Genomic DNA, 14,049 nt, shown 5'->3' with positions numbered 1-14,049 from the left:
CATGAAGGAGTCCTTTGACGCTCTCAAACTGGGCGACTTTTGCAGGGCGGTTTGAAGTACTTTCAACTGCAATGCGCGCTCTCGATACGAATTGCCCGCGATTTGCAGTCAATGGCGCGAAGTTTACCCGAGGAGCCGGCGTACCAAGCAGATGTGCCGCTCTGCAAATCTAAAAGTACATGCAATGGCGTCGCTGCGTCCGAGGTGGGGCGATTTCGGACCTTTCGATACGCGCAGTCGTCTTGCACCTCGTGGTCGACAGCGTCGGGTGCGCGACCGCGCTCGAGGCCACTCGTTTGGCCGGCACGATTGGTTTGTTCTTGTTGGTCTTGCCTTCGGAGCACATTGGCGGTGACGCAAAGTTCGAGCACGTTCGTGCACCGACCATCTCGCAAACGCCAGGCCAGGAGAGATGCCCATGGTAACGATGCTGCTTGGCACGTCAGTTACGTCGGCGCCGATTACAGCGGCCGACGCAGTGCCCTCGTTTACAACCTTGTGGCCAACGTTGTTCCCGTGGCTCGGCCGACACACAAAGCCGTGGAAAAGTTCCTGCCAGCTCACCTCGGACGGGACCAGTTTTTGTTCAGATGGTTTATTACCGGGATAACCTCAAGGTGTTGTCTTACGTGGCACAAATAATTTAGTGGGGGACCCATCATCAGCAGTTCAATCTGCTGATAATGAGTCCCCCACTAAATTATTTGTGCCACGTAATGCCAAATTTCTAATCTGATATTTTACTATGTACCACTGTACAGTCCGTGTGGCGCAATGGATAGCGCATCTGACTTCTAATCAGGGGGTTGTGGGTTCGAGTCCCATCATGGACGAATTTTTGCCATTTCTTCGACGGGTTCATTGCATTGACTGTTAGTCTTATCCAGGGCAATTAACAAAACAACATGGTCTTCCTTTTCCAGGCCGTGTGTATATTGCATGCGTGATGCTCTCGCCAACACGATTGCATCGATTTGATGAAGTCGGTTCGAAGCTATACCTTTCCCCAAACTCTTCTGCGTTGGTTTGCATGCAGCAAGCCACAGCTGATAAACAGCATGCACATCGATTATTTGCCTCACTGTTAGCTGTAATTATCACAGAGGTCGTGAACTAGGACGTGTCGGTTGGCATCAATGTCGATCAAATATTGCTGAGGGCGCAGGTGGGCGCGGGCACGAGCAACGTGCAGAAAACACGTGTCCAAGTGACGCTTGGCGCTGCCGGGGAAATGCAAAAAGACCGGCGTCACGTTGTTATACGTAAACGCCGACCCGACGTTGCCGGCGAGGTACTCTGGCGCGCACCCGCGGGGCAGAGAGAAATGTGCAAAGTCGTCGTCACCGACGTTGTACGAGAGAACAAAGAAGATCTCGGCGCTCGTGTCCACGAGCGCGTTCACCTCGGGGAACCGCACGTACGCCAGCTGAAACAAGATCTGGTCGCCTTCAAAGAGAAACGACGCACTCGGGTTGGCGCTGTACTCGTCTTCTTGCTCGCGCCGGATCTGGTGCACGCCACGAAGGAAGGCTCGGATGCTAGCGACGTCGCCCAGAATGCCTCCAGAGCCGAGGCTCCAGTTCGGACCCGCTGTCGCCGTGGACGTCATGGTCTTGGCAGCAACGGCGTAGCACATGTCGTGGCCGCTCGCGTAGCGCAGCGTTTGGCTGCGCTCCAAGCGAATCGGCCAGCGCTTGCTGCGGAGCTTGTCGCCGTACGGGTTTGCGATCCCGAACGAGTCGCCGCACGATGGCTCGCCGTTGAAGATGACGCCGCGCTGGCCGCGCGTCTGCTTGAGAAAGATGCTCGTGAGCGTCGCCGTGTCACCATTGACGACGACGTCCCATGCGTCGGTGAAGAGCACGAGGTCGTCGTCGCACAGATCGGGGTGGTGCTCAAAGTAGTGGTGGAGCCAATGCAGCTTCTTTTGCTGGCCGATCCGATTGTCCTTGCCGCGATTGGCTTGGCACGGCGGGCCGCAAGACGTACCGTCGAAGAACGTGTCGCTGTAGTTCCACCCGAGCACGCCGAGCACCAAGCCTTGGCTATACACGGAGGCCGCCAGTGGGCAGATCGCTGTGCGCGTGGGGTCGTCCGCCAGCGTGACGATGTGGACTTTCCCGATGCTAAATGGTGGAGGGTCTGGCGTGCTCGACGTCGTCACGGGCCTGGCTTCGAGCCGTGACGTCAAGGAGGCACCGCGCTGCACGAGAAGGGTCTGGAGCATCAAGAAGCCCGCGGTCGTGACCACAAGCGCGGCCAACGTCACCCGAGTCTTCCACATCCCGGCATCAATTGCAAGGTGAAACTGTTCAGCATTCCCAGAAACGTACCGTCTGGCGAGGGTGGACTGATCGGCGGACAAAGCGCACCAAATAGGGGATTTTGACCACGTGCGACTCTCCAACCTTGGAGGCCGCCCACAATTTTGTCACAGGACCAACTCCGACGCATTCGGAAAGATTGAGACACCCTGTTCGCCAACGAAACACGCATGCACGGAAGAATTTGAGATTTTCAGACAAACGTGGGGCAAACGTCGGCCACGGGCACCCGTCGGTTGCGGTCGACGTCAATCATGTACTGGCCGACGCCGCGGGATTCTCTGTAGTGCGACGTCGGTGCCGCGCAGGACCAAAACACCTCCTTGTAGTCGCCGGGGAAGTGGAAGAAGACGGGTGCGACCCGATTCCACGCGTACACCGACGCGCGACCGCGCGCCATGTAGTTGCGCGTGCAGCCTCTTGCGGGCGAAAACTCGTCAAAGTCGCCGTCGGCCACGAGGCGCGAGATGACGAAGAAGATCTCGCCGCTCGCATCGACCTTGGTGTTGATCTCGGGCGACTGGAGGTACGCAAGCTGGAATAAGATCTGGTCGCCTTGAAAGAGAAAGGCGTGCTGCGGGTCCTTCTCGAACAGCACTTCTTGCTCGCGTCGGATCTCGTGGACCTTGCGGAGGAAGTTGCGAATGCTACGAACGTCGCCGAGGATGCCGCCCGACCCGAGGCTCCAGTTTGGTCCGGGAATGTGCGCCGATGATAGCGTCTTGGCCGCCATCGCGTTGCAGACATTGTCGCCGCGAATCATACGCGGGTTCTGGTCTCTCTCGAGCTGCACGCGCCAGCTGCGGCGGCGCAGCTTCTCGCCGTACTCGGTCGGGAGCGTAAACGAGTCGCCGCACGCTGGTTCGCCGTTAAAGATGACGCCGCGCTTGTGGTTTGTGTGGCGCAGAAAAAGGTCCGTGAGCGTCGTCGTGTCGCCGTTCACAATGACGTCCCACGCATCCGTGAAGAGCACGAGGTCGTCGTCGTGCAGGTCGGGCTTGAGCTCGAAGTAATGCAGCAGCCAGTGCAGCTTCTTTTCTTGGCCAAACCGCAACATATCTGTGCCTTCGGGTGGCGTCTTGCAACGGGCGCCGCACGACGCGCCGTCAAAGAATGTGTCACTGTGGTCCCAGCCCAAGACTTCGAGGACGTTGCCTTGCTGGTAGATAGAAGCAGCGAGATGGCAAATGTTGGGACGAACGTCGTCCGCGAGCGTGAGGAACCGAATGCTTCGTGGAGCAAAGACGCCGTCTGATGAGGCGTTGGTGACGTTGGGCGTGGCTCGGGCGCCGATCGCGAGGTTGGCCTTGGCGCCGTGCCACGTCATCATCGAAGTGTCCTCGCGCGGCGCATCCGTCGATGAGCTCACGAGGTTCCAGTTCATGACCATGACCAAGCACGTGCAGACGACGAGGACCGCGAGCACGAACTTGGCGGCGTGCTGGACGTCGCCCATGGGGCCAGCTGTGCACTGTGATTGGTGGCTTTTAAATTCAAACTTCGATAATCTCGAAGTTCGAAGATAAGCTATTTTCAGAGCGTCTAAAAATAGCCTCCGGATACGAGAATGTGGAGGGCGACTTGCGGGCAGTTGTGAAACCCAAGGCCGAGGCAAACATGTCGGACCCATTCGCGACCCTCGACACGGGCGCGCCGCAGTACAGCTACGGCACGGCGCCCCACCACGGTGGCATGAAGCAGCAGCAGCCGATGGGCCAATTCCAGACCGGCGCCATGGGCGGACCCTCGGCGATCCAGACCAGCGGACCGGCGCGGACGCAGCCCTTTATGACGGCCCAGGCGCACTCGACCAACCCCTTCATGGACGCCGGGCCATCGAACGTCTTTCCGCAGCCTGCATATAATGCGCCACCGCAGAGCTACAACCCGCCGCCGCAGAACTACAATGCGCCACCGCAAAACTACAACATGCCGCAGCCCGCCACGTACAACACGCAGCCCGGCATGTACCAGCAACAACAGTTCGCGCCGCCAGCGTACCCGGCGCAGGCCAACCCATTTGCAAACAACCCGTTTGGGGCGCAGCCGCCGCCGCGTCCGTTGTCGGTGAATCCGTCGGCGCCGCCGCTGTCGCTCAAGACGAACGACCCGACGATCGTGGACTTTGATCCGTTTAGCCCCAAGGACTCGACGCCGCGTCTGCCCTTCGACTTTGCTACGTCGCCGTCCGCAGCCCTTGCCGAGCGAACCGCCTCGCCACGGGTGACGCAAGAGGCGGCGCGCAAGGCGCTCGACCCGAACGCGTTCACGCCCGTGACACGTCGCCACTCGGTCAAAGACATTCTGGACGTCGAGAAAATGAGCATGGACGCGCAGCGGGCCGCGGACGACAACGGCTTTACGATGGCCCAGACGTCCGAGATCCTCGCGCAGAACGGTTTCTCCAACGTTGACGACGACGCGTTCAACCCACGGAGCCTCTCGCGCCGGTCGAGCTCGTCGTCCATGAACGAGCGAAGCGCACGGTACCGCACCTTGTTGTAAGTGTGTCATCTGACGTGGCACAGGCCGCTGCCGCAAGACCTGCCTGCGCAAATGGAGCCGGATGAGTACGAGGTCATCTTTGAGTTTGGCTCCAAGCTCGGCGTGCTCATGGAACGCGTGGACACGTACTCGAAGGATACCCGCCAGAAGCGCGAGCTCGCAGTTGTCAAGTACGCCGTCAAATGTGCTGGAACATGCTGACCCGTCTGCAGGCTCGTTGTCGAAGGCGGCGCCGCAGACCGCATCGGCGTCAAGGTTGGCAGCATCATCCGAGGCATCAACGACCGCGACTTGATGTACGAGAGCTACAACACGGTGCTGGACCTGATCAAGACGGCGCCGCGGCCAATGACGATCCGCCTCAAAGACCGCAGCGAGACCAAAGAGGTGACGCAGGGCGCCGTCCTCACGCGCATCTCCAGTACACTTTCTAGTCGATGCGTGGGCTCATGGTTGCGGTAGACGGCACCTTTAGCGTCGGCAACCTCACGTCCGGCAACGCCAAGTGGGACAGCAAGTACTTTGCATTTGGTGGGGCCAAGATGGACGTCCTCCAGCTCTTCGTCTCGCGCGCTGCGTACCACGAGGTTGCTTCGAGTCGGGATTTCGTAGTGCTAAGGTGTCTGCTTAGTGCGTCATTGCGCTGTACGAGAAGCGGCACGTCTCGACGCCGATCCAGTCGTTCCGGCTCTGCCGCGACCACAAGCTGTCGCCGATCAAGAGCAAGATCTACAAGGGCTACGGCAACTTGCACTACTTTTCGCTCACGGTGCCGTCGCTGCGCTTCATCGCGGCCAAGTTTGCGAGCGAGAACTACGAGACGATCAAGACCATGTGGCAGCTCGCGTTCGAAGCCATCGAAAAGAAGAAGCGCATGGGCTACTAATGTATGTTTACTGCTTGGAGCGGACGTTGAGGTACAAATGCACGGGGCAGCCGAGGAGCTTCTGGATGTCGAGGCGCGCCGACGTGCCGATCGACCGGAGCGTGTCGCCTTGCTTGCCGATGAGAATGCGCTTGTGGCGGTCCGACGGCACGATCAGATCCTGGTCGATGCGAATGCTCTTGTCGCTGAACGGCGTCCAGCCGCGGTTCTCCTGCTCAATCTACCGCGGCGTTTTGAGATGGAGTTGTTGCACTACGTTGGTACCTGGTACGGCAGCTCTTGGTTGAAGCGGCGGTAGATCTTTTCGCGAATGATCTCGGTGACCAAGTCCAAGTCGGAGCGGTCCGACTTGATGCTCGAGTGGTACAGCCACGGCCGGTCCACGGCCAGCGAGAGCAGTTCCGAGCGCAGCTTCTTGACGCCCGACTCTTTGAGCGCCGAAACCTTGAACGTCTTGTCAAAGAGGTACGTCTTCGGGTCGAGTGTCAGCGGCGTGACGCTCGGCAGCAGATCGTCTTCGTCAAAGTCCTCGCTCTCGTACTCTTCCAAGTCTTCTTCGCTCGCGAAGAACGACTCGGCGTCAAAGTCCGGGTCGTCGTCTTCGCCATCTTCGTCGTCATCAAACTCGGAGAAATCCGGCTCCGGCTTGTAGTGCTCTTCGAACGCTGCGTCAATCATCTCGCTGAGCACCTGGACACGCTTGGTGACGTGCGCCTTCTCGGCCGGTCCGACCAAATCCATCTGCGACACTCGAGTTTTCTGTTTCGGGGCAGCGACAAAGTACCTTGTTGAGGACGAGCGCGATCGGCGCCGACACTTGCGCCGACGAGATCGCAATGTCTAGCGCATGATGAGCACAAGGGACGAGGCGGCGGATACATACTCTTGAGGGCTTCGAGCGCTTCGTCGTCGAGGCGCTTGACCGCGTCGACAACGAGGAGCGAGAGATCGACCGACGACATGGTCTCGGACGCCGTGACGGCCAATGACCGCACGTACTTGTGGTTGTCCCTACCAGAAATCAGAACTAAGCGGTGTCGGAGCGAAGGTACTTTTGGTTCACGAGGCCCGGCGTGTCGAAGAACGTGATTTGCACGTCGTCCTGCGTGAGGATGCCGAGGACGCGGTCGCGCGTTGTGTTGTACTTGGCCGAGACCGCCGAGACCTACGCGGGCTCAGACACGCAGCAGCAGAGAGGGCGGCGTACGTTGAAGCCGAGGAGCGAGTTCATGAGCGAGCTCTTGCCCGCGTTCGGGCGGCCGATGACGGCGACCGACAAAGCGCGCGAGCCCGTCTCGGGGGCGTCCGGCTCTTGGTAGTGGAACGACGCATCGACAACGTCCTACCAGAGGCGCTGAATACATCCAACGTGTGGCACGGACGATATACCGAGGTCGGCGCTTCGAGGTTGGTGAAGACGCGCTCTTCCTTGTTCTTTTGGCGCTTGGCCTTGATCTTGTCCTTCACGGAGCCCTTCTTCGCATCAAATGGCTTGTCAAAGACTAGGAATGCATGGTGAGCCCAAAAAGGTCCTGGACGTCGCAGCACGGACCAGGAGCCGCGGGCTCGGACGCTGGCGTCGAGCGGCGTTTGCGCATCTCGGCCCACGCCTGCTCGAGCTCGGCCTGGTGCTCCGAGAGCGACTGCGGCGGCGTGGGCTTGGGCTTCTCGAACTTGGCGTCGGGCTTGGCCATCGGCTTGGCCGCCGCCTTGGTCGGCGACTTGTGCTTGAACGTCTTCTTGCGCGGGCCGTCGTCATTCGTCTTGGCCCGCTTGTACTTGTCCTCGCGGTCCTTCTTCCACTTGGGCTCCTTGGCGAAGGTCGCCATCGACTGCAGCGGCGTCGCCCACGACATCGGGCGCACAGCCCGCGGAAGGCAAGCGAACCGAAGCATCTTTTTGTCTTTGCGCTCCAATCAAAATCCGGCGTGTTTTCCGGCGTCCGGATACGAACACCGTGGTTGCGATTGATAGTTTTTTAAATGTATCAATTGGTCGGGATCGTCGTCTCCTCGACGATGGTCATGGCGGCGAGCGCGAGGAAGATGACGAACGCGATGACGCCCGAGATGAGGAGCTTCGTGCGCCGCTTGAGGCGCTGCGCCGTCTCGGACGTGTCTTCGGGCGGCGGCGCGCCCACGCCGCGCTCGAAGAAGAGCGGGACGAACTGCTCCTTCCGGAAGCCCATCGTGTTGCGGAGATGCTCGTTCTCAACCGTGAAGAAGCTCCAGATCGTGCGCCGGATGGGCTCGAGCACCATCGAGAACGGGTGGATGTACACGAAGAAGCTGTGGTTGAGCGCTTGCTCGGCCGAGGGCGGGATCAGCGTCAGCACCCAGGCGTAGCAGAGGAAAAAGTCGGCGATGATCGCAATGTAGTACACGGTGCGGCGCGGGTACATGTGGCGCTCGGCGAGAAACTTGTGCTCGGGTCGCATGAGCCCCCAGTCCATGGTCACGTCCCAGAACCAGAGCAGGAAGGACGCGATGATGAAGCCTGCGATCCAGACCTGCTGGAGCGGGCTGATCGACTCGATGGGCCGGACCGGGTTATGGAACGGGTGGAAGAGCCCGAAGAGCACGACGATCATCGCAAGGCCAAACTTGATGACGTTGCCGACGCCCGGCCACCACTGCTTCATGTCGTAGATGCGCCGGAGGCTCTGCAGGAACCGATACCACTAGACAAAATCCACCGCTCAATGCGACGCGACAGGTTGAGACTCGTACCAGCGGGAGCGCGCAGAGAAGTGGCACCGCCACCTTGGCGTAGTAAAAGTTCTTGTAGCACTTGGACGGAACGATGCCTTGCATCGTGTGGTTGTGCAGATAGCCCTTCATGTCGGTGCCACCGGCATGCAGCATTTGGAGGTCGTCGGTCTCGAGGAACTCGCCCGTGGCGAAGAAGCAGACGGACCACGCAATGTCCTGGTTCATGCGCTGCATGCTGAGCATGTAGTTGCCAATGAACGTGTGGAGGAACGTGACAGGGAACCACGGCGCCCCAAAGATCTCGGCGACGACCTTGACGAGGCCGATCTTGAGCTTCCAGTCGCGGATGAGGTAAAAGTAGATCATGTAGAGGAAGAGCACGAGGAGCACGTAGCCGCGGTGGACGACTTTGGACTCTGGGAACTCGTCGTTGCAGACCTTGTAGTAGACAAGCATGCACACAAGGTACACGATGCTCACGTGGGCCGCGTCGTGGAACACCTGGTCGTAGTCCTTGGTCTTGTGTGGGTCGAGGTCCATGATGTACTTGTAGTTGATGCGCGCCGAGCGCCACACGTAGAGCGAGACGCCCATGAGCCAGTTGAAGAGGATGACGCATCCCATGCCCCGGAAGAGCGGGAAGCCTTTCGTCAGGAGCAGCCGCAGATGGTTGTCATTGGTCGAGATGTTGGGAATGATACCGGCGTCCCAAATCACCCAGAGCCCGAGCATGAGGAGGCAGCCAAACTTGACGCCCATGTACGCCTGGGCCCAGTCGACAATCTCGACGCGGCGCGACATGAGCTCCGAGATCGCGACCGGCCGATTGCCGCTGTGGAACGTGCGCGTGAACCAGTCTTCGAGGCGCGCGGCCTCGGCCCGCGCCTCGGCGGCCTGCGCAAAGGCGCACGTCTCAATCTTCTCGGCAAAGACGTACCGGATCGACTCTTGCGACTTGACCTTTTTCTCGTGCGATTTCAAGATCTTGGTCAAGCCCGTGTAGTTGAGCATCGCAAAGTTGACGAGCATGTTGAGGAGGCGGTAGAGCTCCATGCAGGCTGCGACCATGGCCTGGCGCGCCGCCTCGGTCATGTTGTTGTGGTACTGCTTGAGGAGCGTGTCGAGCTGGAGCTTGAACTCGCGGATGCTCGCGACGTAGAAGGTCTCGACCTTGGTGTACTCCTTGATGAAGAGCTTCTCAAAGCTCTGGAGCGTCGAGCCGGCGGCGCCGACGAGGAACTGGAGCTCGACGACCTTGTCGAGCTGCGCCTCGAGGTCGAAGCCCGCGACGTCCTCGCGCATGCCGTTGACGGCGAGCTTGAGCGCCGCGAACTCAATGTAGTGCTCCTTCCACTCGCGGTAGGTGTTGGCTTCGAGCTTGTCCTGGAAGCGGCTCATGAATTCCCAACTCCTCCGCCAGCGCAACCAACGCGCTAAAAATAGTCGCAACCGACGGCGTCTTTAGTCGACTAGAAATTGTACTGGCCCGAGTCGCCTCATCCCTCCGCGACCAGAACGATCTTCGCCTCCTGTTATCTGGTAGAAGGGATGTCCTTGCAGCTTGCAGGTGTATACTAGTAGCATCCAAGGAGGTTGTGAGTTCGATGGACAACCTCTCGGGCCGAGCACCATCACTCTGAAATTCGACCACCAACACTCACCAGTCTGGCGCGGCCGATGGTTTTTTTGCCAGATTCGAATTGGCATGTGGACGTCGATTGTGGCCAAGCTGGATGCGCGTCTGGAGACGGCTGGGTCGCCCAGCGAGTCGGTTGTGGCGCTCGTGACGGACCAGCTGCAGGACGTGCTCTTGCACGGATATCAGATCGAAGGCCTACGCTGGCTCCTGCAACGCGACGCCGCCAATCTCAACGTGATCGTCGGCGATGAGATGGGCCTCGGCAAGACGCTGCAGACGATCGCGTTCCTGTGCTACCTTGTCTCGACCAAGGCGCTGGCAGCGCCGTGCCTGGTGGTCGCGCCGCTGAGCGTGCTGCCCAACTGGGCCGAGCAGATCGGCCGCTTCGCGCCGCACCTGCGCGTCGTGACGTACGCCGGCAGCAAGGACGAGCGCGCGTCTGTGCAAGCCAAGGTATCACATGCATCGAGCGTGTGTATTCAGTGCTTTGAATAGATTGCAACCACAAGCCCGCATGTCGTGCTCACGTCGTACGAGCTCGTGCTCCTCGACACGGGGTACTTCAAGACGCTGCCGTGGGTTCTTGGCGTCTTTGACGAAGGCCATCGGCTCAAGAACCCGAAAGGCAAGCTGTACCAAGCCCTTTGCTCCGAGATCTCGTTCGTACAACCAAACTTGCTGCGTCCTCACGCCCGCACGATAGGTTTGACCGGAAGCTCCTCTTGACAGGCACGCCCGTGCAGAACAACATGCGCGAACTCGCGGCGCTTCTTGCATTTTTGAACCCGAGTGTCTTTACTGGGGACGTAGTTGAGCGCTTTGTCACGGCCGACTTTGCGCCGGCAACGCTGCGGGCCCTTTTGGCGCCGCTCATGCTTCTGCGCACGGTGGCCGACGTCAAGTCGACGCTGCAGCTGCCGCCGCTCTCCAAGGTGGTCGTCCACACGCGCATGGCGCCAATGCAGCGCGCGTACTACAAGGAGATCGTCTCGAAAGGCTCAGGCGACGGCCCCGGCGTCTCGCTCATGAACATCCTTGCGCAGCTCCGCAAGGCGTGCAACCACCCGTACTTGTTCCCAAATGCCGAGCCCGAACCCTTCTCCGAGGGCCCGCATTTATACGAGAACAGCGGGAAGCTTCATGTGCTCCACGCCCTTCTGCCAGCACTCCACGCGGAAGGCCACGTCGTGCTGCTCTTCTCGACCTCGACGGCGTTCCTGGACATCATCCAGGACTACTGCACGATGGCCAAGCTCTCGTACGAGCGCCTCGACGGCTCCGTCCGTGGTGAAGAACGGTACTGCATCGTATCGCGAAATCAGCAAGTATCTGACCTTCTGCGCAGGTGGCAAACCATCGACCGCTTCCGCCAACGCGATGACACGTTCTTGTTTCTGCTGAGCACGCGTGCTGGCGGCGTTGGCTTGAACCTCCAGCGCGCCGATACGGTACGTTTTACGAAAAGGTGGTCGTCCCACGCACGCACTAGGTGATCTTTTGCGACGTCGACTACAATCCGCAAATGGAGCTCCAGGCGCTGGCGCGGGCCTATCGCATGGGACAAACCAAACCGATTCACGTGTTGCACTTGATCTGCCAGCACTCGGTGGAAGAGCTCATCTACAAACGGTCCCTCGCCAAGCTCGAGCTCTCTCAAAAGGTGTGCTCGTCATGCCCCCCTAAGCACAATGTCACCTTGCTCTAGGTGCGCGAAGCCTCCAAGCTCCACCTTCAAGACGACGATACCAACCCTGCAGTCCTCGATGGACTTCAAAACGACGCCGTCCTCGCCTACGGTCTGCACCACCTTTTGGAGAGCTCGGACGAGGCGCTCGCCCCGCTCTCCGCCGACGAGATTGCGGCGCTGCTTGATCGCACGGCGCCTCCGGAGGCTGCCGCTCCTGCCATCCTGGCCGATGTCGCCGTCGACAACATGTACTGCTTCGAAGGCACCGACTACTCGGGCCAAGATGCAGCGTGCCTCAAGACTCTCAAGGCCACAGTACCCGCCAAGGCGTCGCGGAAAGGAGCCAAACTCAAGGTCCAGTACGAAGACGACGAGGGCAGCGTCGACATCGATATGGAAGTAACGGAGGAGGAGCGGGCGGCTCGCAAGCAAGCTGCGCTCGCCAAGAAGCTTGCTATGTGGGCCAAGAACCAATACACTTCGCACGCGCTCGACCCTTGCGACGACAACGCGGATGACGAATCGAGTGAGATGGAGCTGGCGTACAGGACGGGCAACGCGGCGACGGTCCAGCCGACGGGCGACCAGCCTCTTGTGATCGTCCACTGCGTCGACACGAGTGGCGCCTGGACGCCGCGCGGCTTCTTTGGCGCGCTCTCGAGCCGGTCCAGTGCGCCCGAGACCGTGTACGCCGCTGCCAAAAAATGCCAGGACCTCAAGCTCGGCCAGGCGCACTGCGTTCCTATCGGTGACAACGTGTACGTCTGCCTCCTCGTTGCGCAGTCGTCGACCAAGTCCAAGCTCAAGCTGCGCACGGCCAAGACGCTCGCCTTCCGCCTCAACGCGCTGCAGGAGTCGCTCAAGGCCCTTGCTAGCTTCGCGCGGGCGACTGGCGCGTCCGTGCACATGCCGCGGCTCGGCGCCGGCACGCCGGGCTTCAACTGGTACGCCGTCGAGCGCCTCCTCAAGAAGCACTTGGTCCGCTGCGGCGTCGAGACCTCCGTCTACTACTACGCACCTCCGCATAAGAAGGCCAAGGCTGCACCGTAAATATATCTTTGGTGTACCGTGTATTTTTTGTTTTTACCGTATATGGGCGAAAATACGGAAATATTGCCACGGCGTGACACGGATCTTGTGGAGGCGCGCGATGCTGACGTTCCACGCCAAGCTCGAGTGCAACACGTACTCACCCTGGCTAGAGCACTATGTAAGCTACCTGCCGCTCAAGGCGCTGGTCAAGAAGCTTCAGCGGCGCGATGCCTTCCTTCGGCGGCACGGAACAGGCGACGAGGCGGAGCCGTGTCTCCCGCCCGAGGCCAGCGACTTTGCCAGAGCATTTGATGCCAACTGCATCCGCGTGGAAGATTGGTACAACGAGCGCCTCGACGAGTTCTTAGCGCAGTTTGCGCTTCTCACGCGCCAGTTCGAGACGCTGCAAAGCCACGGCGTGCAAGATCATGTCGAGACAGAGCTCCTCAAGACGTCGTTCATCGAGCTTCACCACCTCGTGCGGACCTTGCGCGACTACGCACTGCTCAATTACACGGCGCTGCGCAAAATCCTAAAAAAATACCTGAAGAAATGCCCCACAGCCAGCGCCAACCACGACACGCTCCAAGCCGAGCTCCATTCCCAAGCGTTTGCGAGCGCCGAGGCCGCGCAGCGATTGACAGCCGACCTCGAAGCCTATTACATGGCGTCTTTCCACGACAACGACCGCGTCCTCGCGCTCTCGGAGCTCGACGGCTGGAAAGACGATGCGCTCGACTGGCGACACGTGTACATTGGCTTGAAGATGGGCGTCTGCTTGGTGCTGACGCTCTGGCTGCTCTGGGACCACGCACTACTGGCCTCGCCAGGCTACCACGTCAAGCTGTATGCTTCAAGACGATACCAAGATTCATGCTTTGTCTTCTAGGACGCAGACCAAGGCGTATCCTGTCTACCGCGGCGTCGCGCTTCTTCTCTTCTTCCACTGGCTCTGGGGCCTCACGCAGTTCGCGTGGCGCTCGGCGCGCATCAACTACATGTAACATTTCGGTTTGATGGGGTAAAACTCAGACGAGTAGGTTCATCTGCGAGCTCGACCCACGCACGACCGCCGACTACACCCACGTCTTCAACGACGCCAGCGACCTCACGATGGTCTTCTACGCCAACTTTCTCTTGTACGTTCAGATTGTCTCGGGCGAGCTCTCCGACTCGCTTCTTCCGCGCGGCTACTACCCGCTCATTCTCGTCGTCTACATTGTGTACCGCTACTGCATCAAGGCGTGGTCGCGCCAGAAGCGACT

At 59.9% G+C, this 14,049-nt stretch overlaps 7 protein-coding genes and 1 non-coding gene across 8 annotated transcripts in view; 4 read left to right on the top strand and 4 right to left on the bottom strand.

The window, feature by feature from the left end:
- The first annotated feature begins 760 nt into the window (after window positions 1-760).
- On the top strand, window positions 761-833 carry SDRG_06808. Its single transcript has one exon. It is a non-coding gene; the product is annotated as a tRNA-Arg (tRNA).
- A 225-nt stretch (window positions 834-1,058) lies between these two features.
- On the bottom strand, window positions 1,059-2,290 carry SDRG_06807 (hypothetical protein). The gene has a single exon (XM_008612612.1). The coding sequence runs from the start codon at window positions 2,282-2,284 to the stop codon at window positions 1,085-1,087; it is 1,200 nt and encodes a 399-aa protein (XP_008610834.1). The 5' UTR covers window positions 2,285-2,290; the 3' UTR covers window positions 1,059-1,084.
- A 180-nt stretch (window positions 2,291-2,470) lies between these two features.
- Window positions 2,471-3,815, bottom strand: SDRG_06806 (hypothetical protein). Its single transcript, XM_008612611.1, has one exon. The coding sequence runs from the start codon at window positions 3,778-3,780 to the stop codon at window positions 2,518-2,520; it is 1,263 nt and encodes a 420-aa protein (XP_008610833.1). The 5' UTR covers window positions 3,781-3,815; the 3' UTR covers window positions 2,471-2,517.
- A 126-nt stretch (window positions 3,816-3,941) lies between these two features.
- On the top strand, window positions 3,942-5,715 carry SDRG_06805 (hypothetical protein; the record flags this gene model as incomplete). Its single annotated transcript, XM_008612610.1, has 5 exons — window positions 3,942-4,810; window positions 4,853-4,999; window positions 5,042-5,250; window positions 5,292-5,416; window positions 5,461-5,715. The coding sequence occupies 5 exons, from the start codon at window positions 3,942-3,944 to the stop codon at window positions 5,713-5,715; spliced, it is 1,605 nt and encodes a 534-aa protein (XP_008610832.1).
- Window positions 5,716-5,722: 7 nt separating this feature from the next.
- SDRG_06804 (hypothetical protein) lies at window positions 5,723-7,610 on the bottom strand (the record flags this gene model as incomplete). Its single annotated transcript, XM_008612609.1, has 8 exons — window positions 5,723-5,935; window positions 5,980-6,456; window positions 6,500-6,555; window positions 6,599-6,726; window positions 6,768-6,880; window positions 6,923-7,057; window positions 7,105-7,217; window positions 7,268-7,610. 8 exons carry the CDS (start codon window positions 7,608-7,610, stop codon window positions 5,723-5,725), a joined length of 1,578 nt encoding a protein of 525 aa, XP_008610831.1.
- Window positions 7,611-7,656: 46 nt separating this feature from the next.
- On the bottom strand, window positions 7,657-9,856 carry SDRG_06803 (hypothetical protein). Its single transcript, XM_008612608.1, has 2 exons — window positions 8,445-9,856; window positions 7,657-8,395 (listed from the first exon to the last, which is right to left on the bottom strand). The coding sequence occupies exons 1-2, from the start codon at window positions 9,822-9,824 to the stop codon at window positions 7,703-7,705; spliced, it is 2,073 nt and encodes a 690-aa protein (XP_008610830.1). The 5' UTR covers window positions 9,825-9,856; the 3' UTR covers window positions 7,657-7,702.
- A 275-nt stretch (window positions 9,857-10,131) lies between these two features.
- Window positions 10,132-12,825, top strand: SDRG_06802 (hypothetical protein; the record flags this gene model as incomplete). The annotated part of the gene is made up of 6 exons (XM_008612607.1): window positions 10,132-10,518; window positions 10,561-10,724; window positions 10,769-11,362; window positions 11,411-11,513; window positions 11,555-11,725; window positions 11,771-12,825. The coding sequence occupies 6 exons, from the start codon at window positions 10,132-10,134 to the stop codon at window positions 12,800-12,802; spliced, it is 2,451 nt and encodes an 816-aa protein (XP_008610829.1). The 3' UTR covers window positions 12,803-12,825.
- A 77-nt stretch (window positions 12,826-12,902) lies between these two features.
- SDRG_06801 (hypothetical protein) overlaps window positions 12,903-14,049 on the top strand; it is a gene marked incomplete at both ends in the record, with an annotated part of 2,201 nt that continues 1,054 nt past the window's right edge. Inside the window, 3 exons of the mRNA XM_008612606.1 lie at window positions 12,903-13,630; window positions 13,674-13,784; window positions 13,825-14,005. Coding sequence (XP_008610828.1) covers window positions 12,903-13,630; window positions 13,674-13,784; window positions 13,825-14,005 — 1,020 coding nt within the window. The remainder of the gene's footprint in view (window positions 13,631-13,673; window positions 13,785-13,824; window positions 14,006-14,049) is intronic.

The sequence above is a fragment of the Saprolegnia diclina genome (assembly GCF_000281045.1).
Source record: "Saprolegnia diclina VS20 unplaced genomic scaffold supercont1.18, whole genome shotgun sequence".
In the NCBI taxonomy this organism is placed as follows: Eukaryota; Oomycota; class Saprolegniomycetes; order Saprolegniales; family Saprolegniaceae; genus Saprolegnia; species Saprolegnia diclina.
This window is presented reverse-complemented; position numbering and strand designations above follow the sequence as displayed.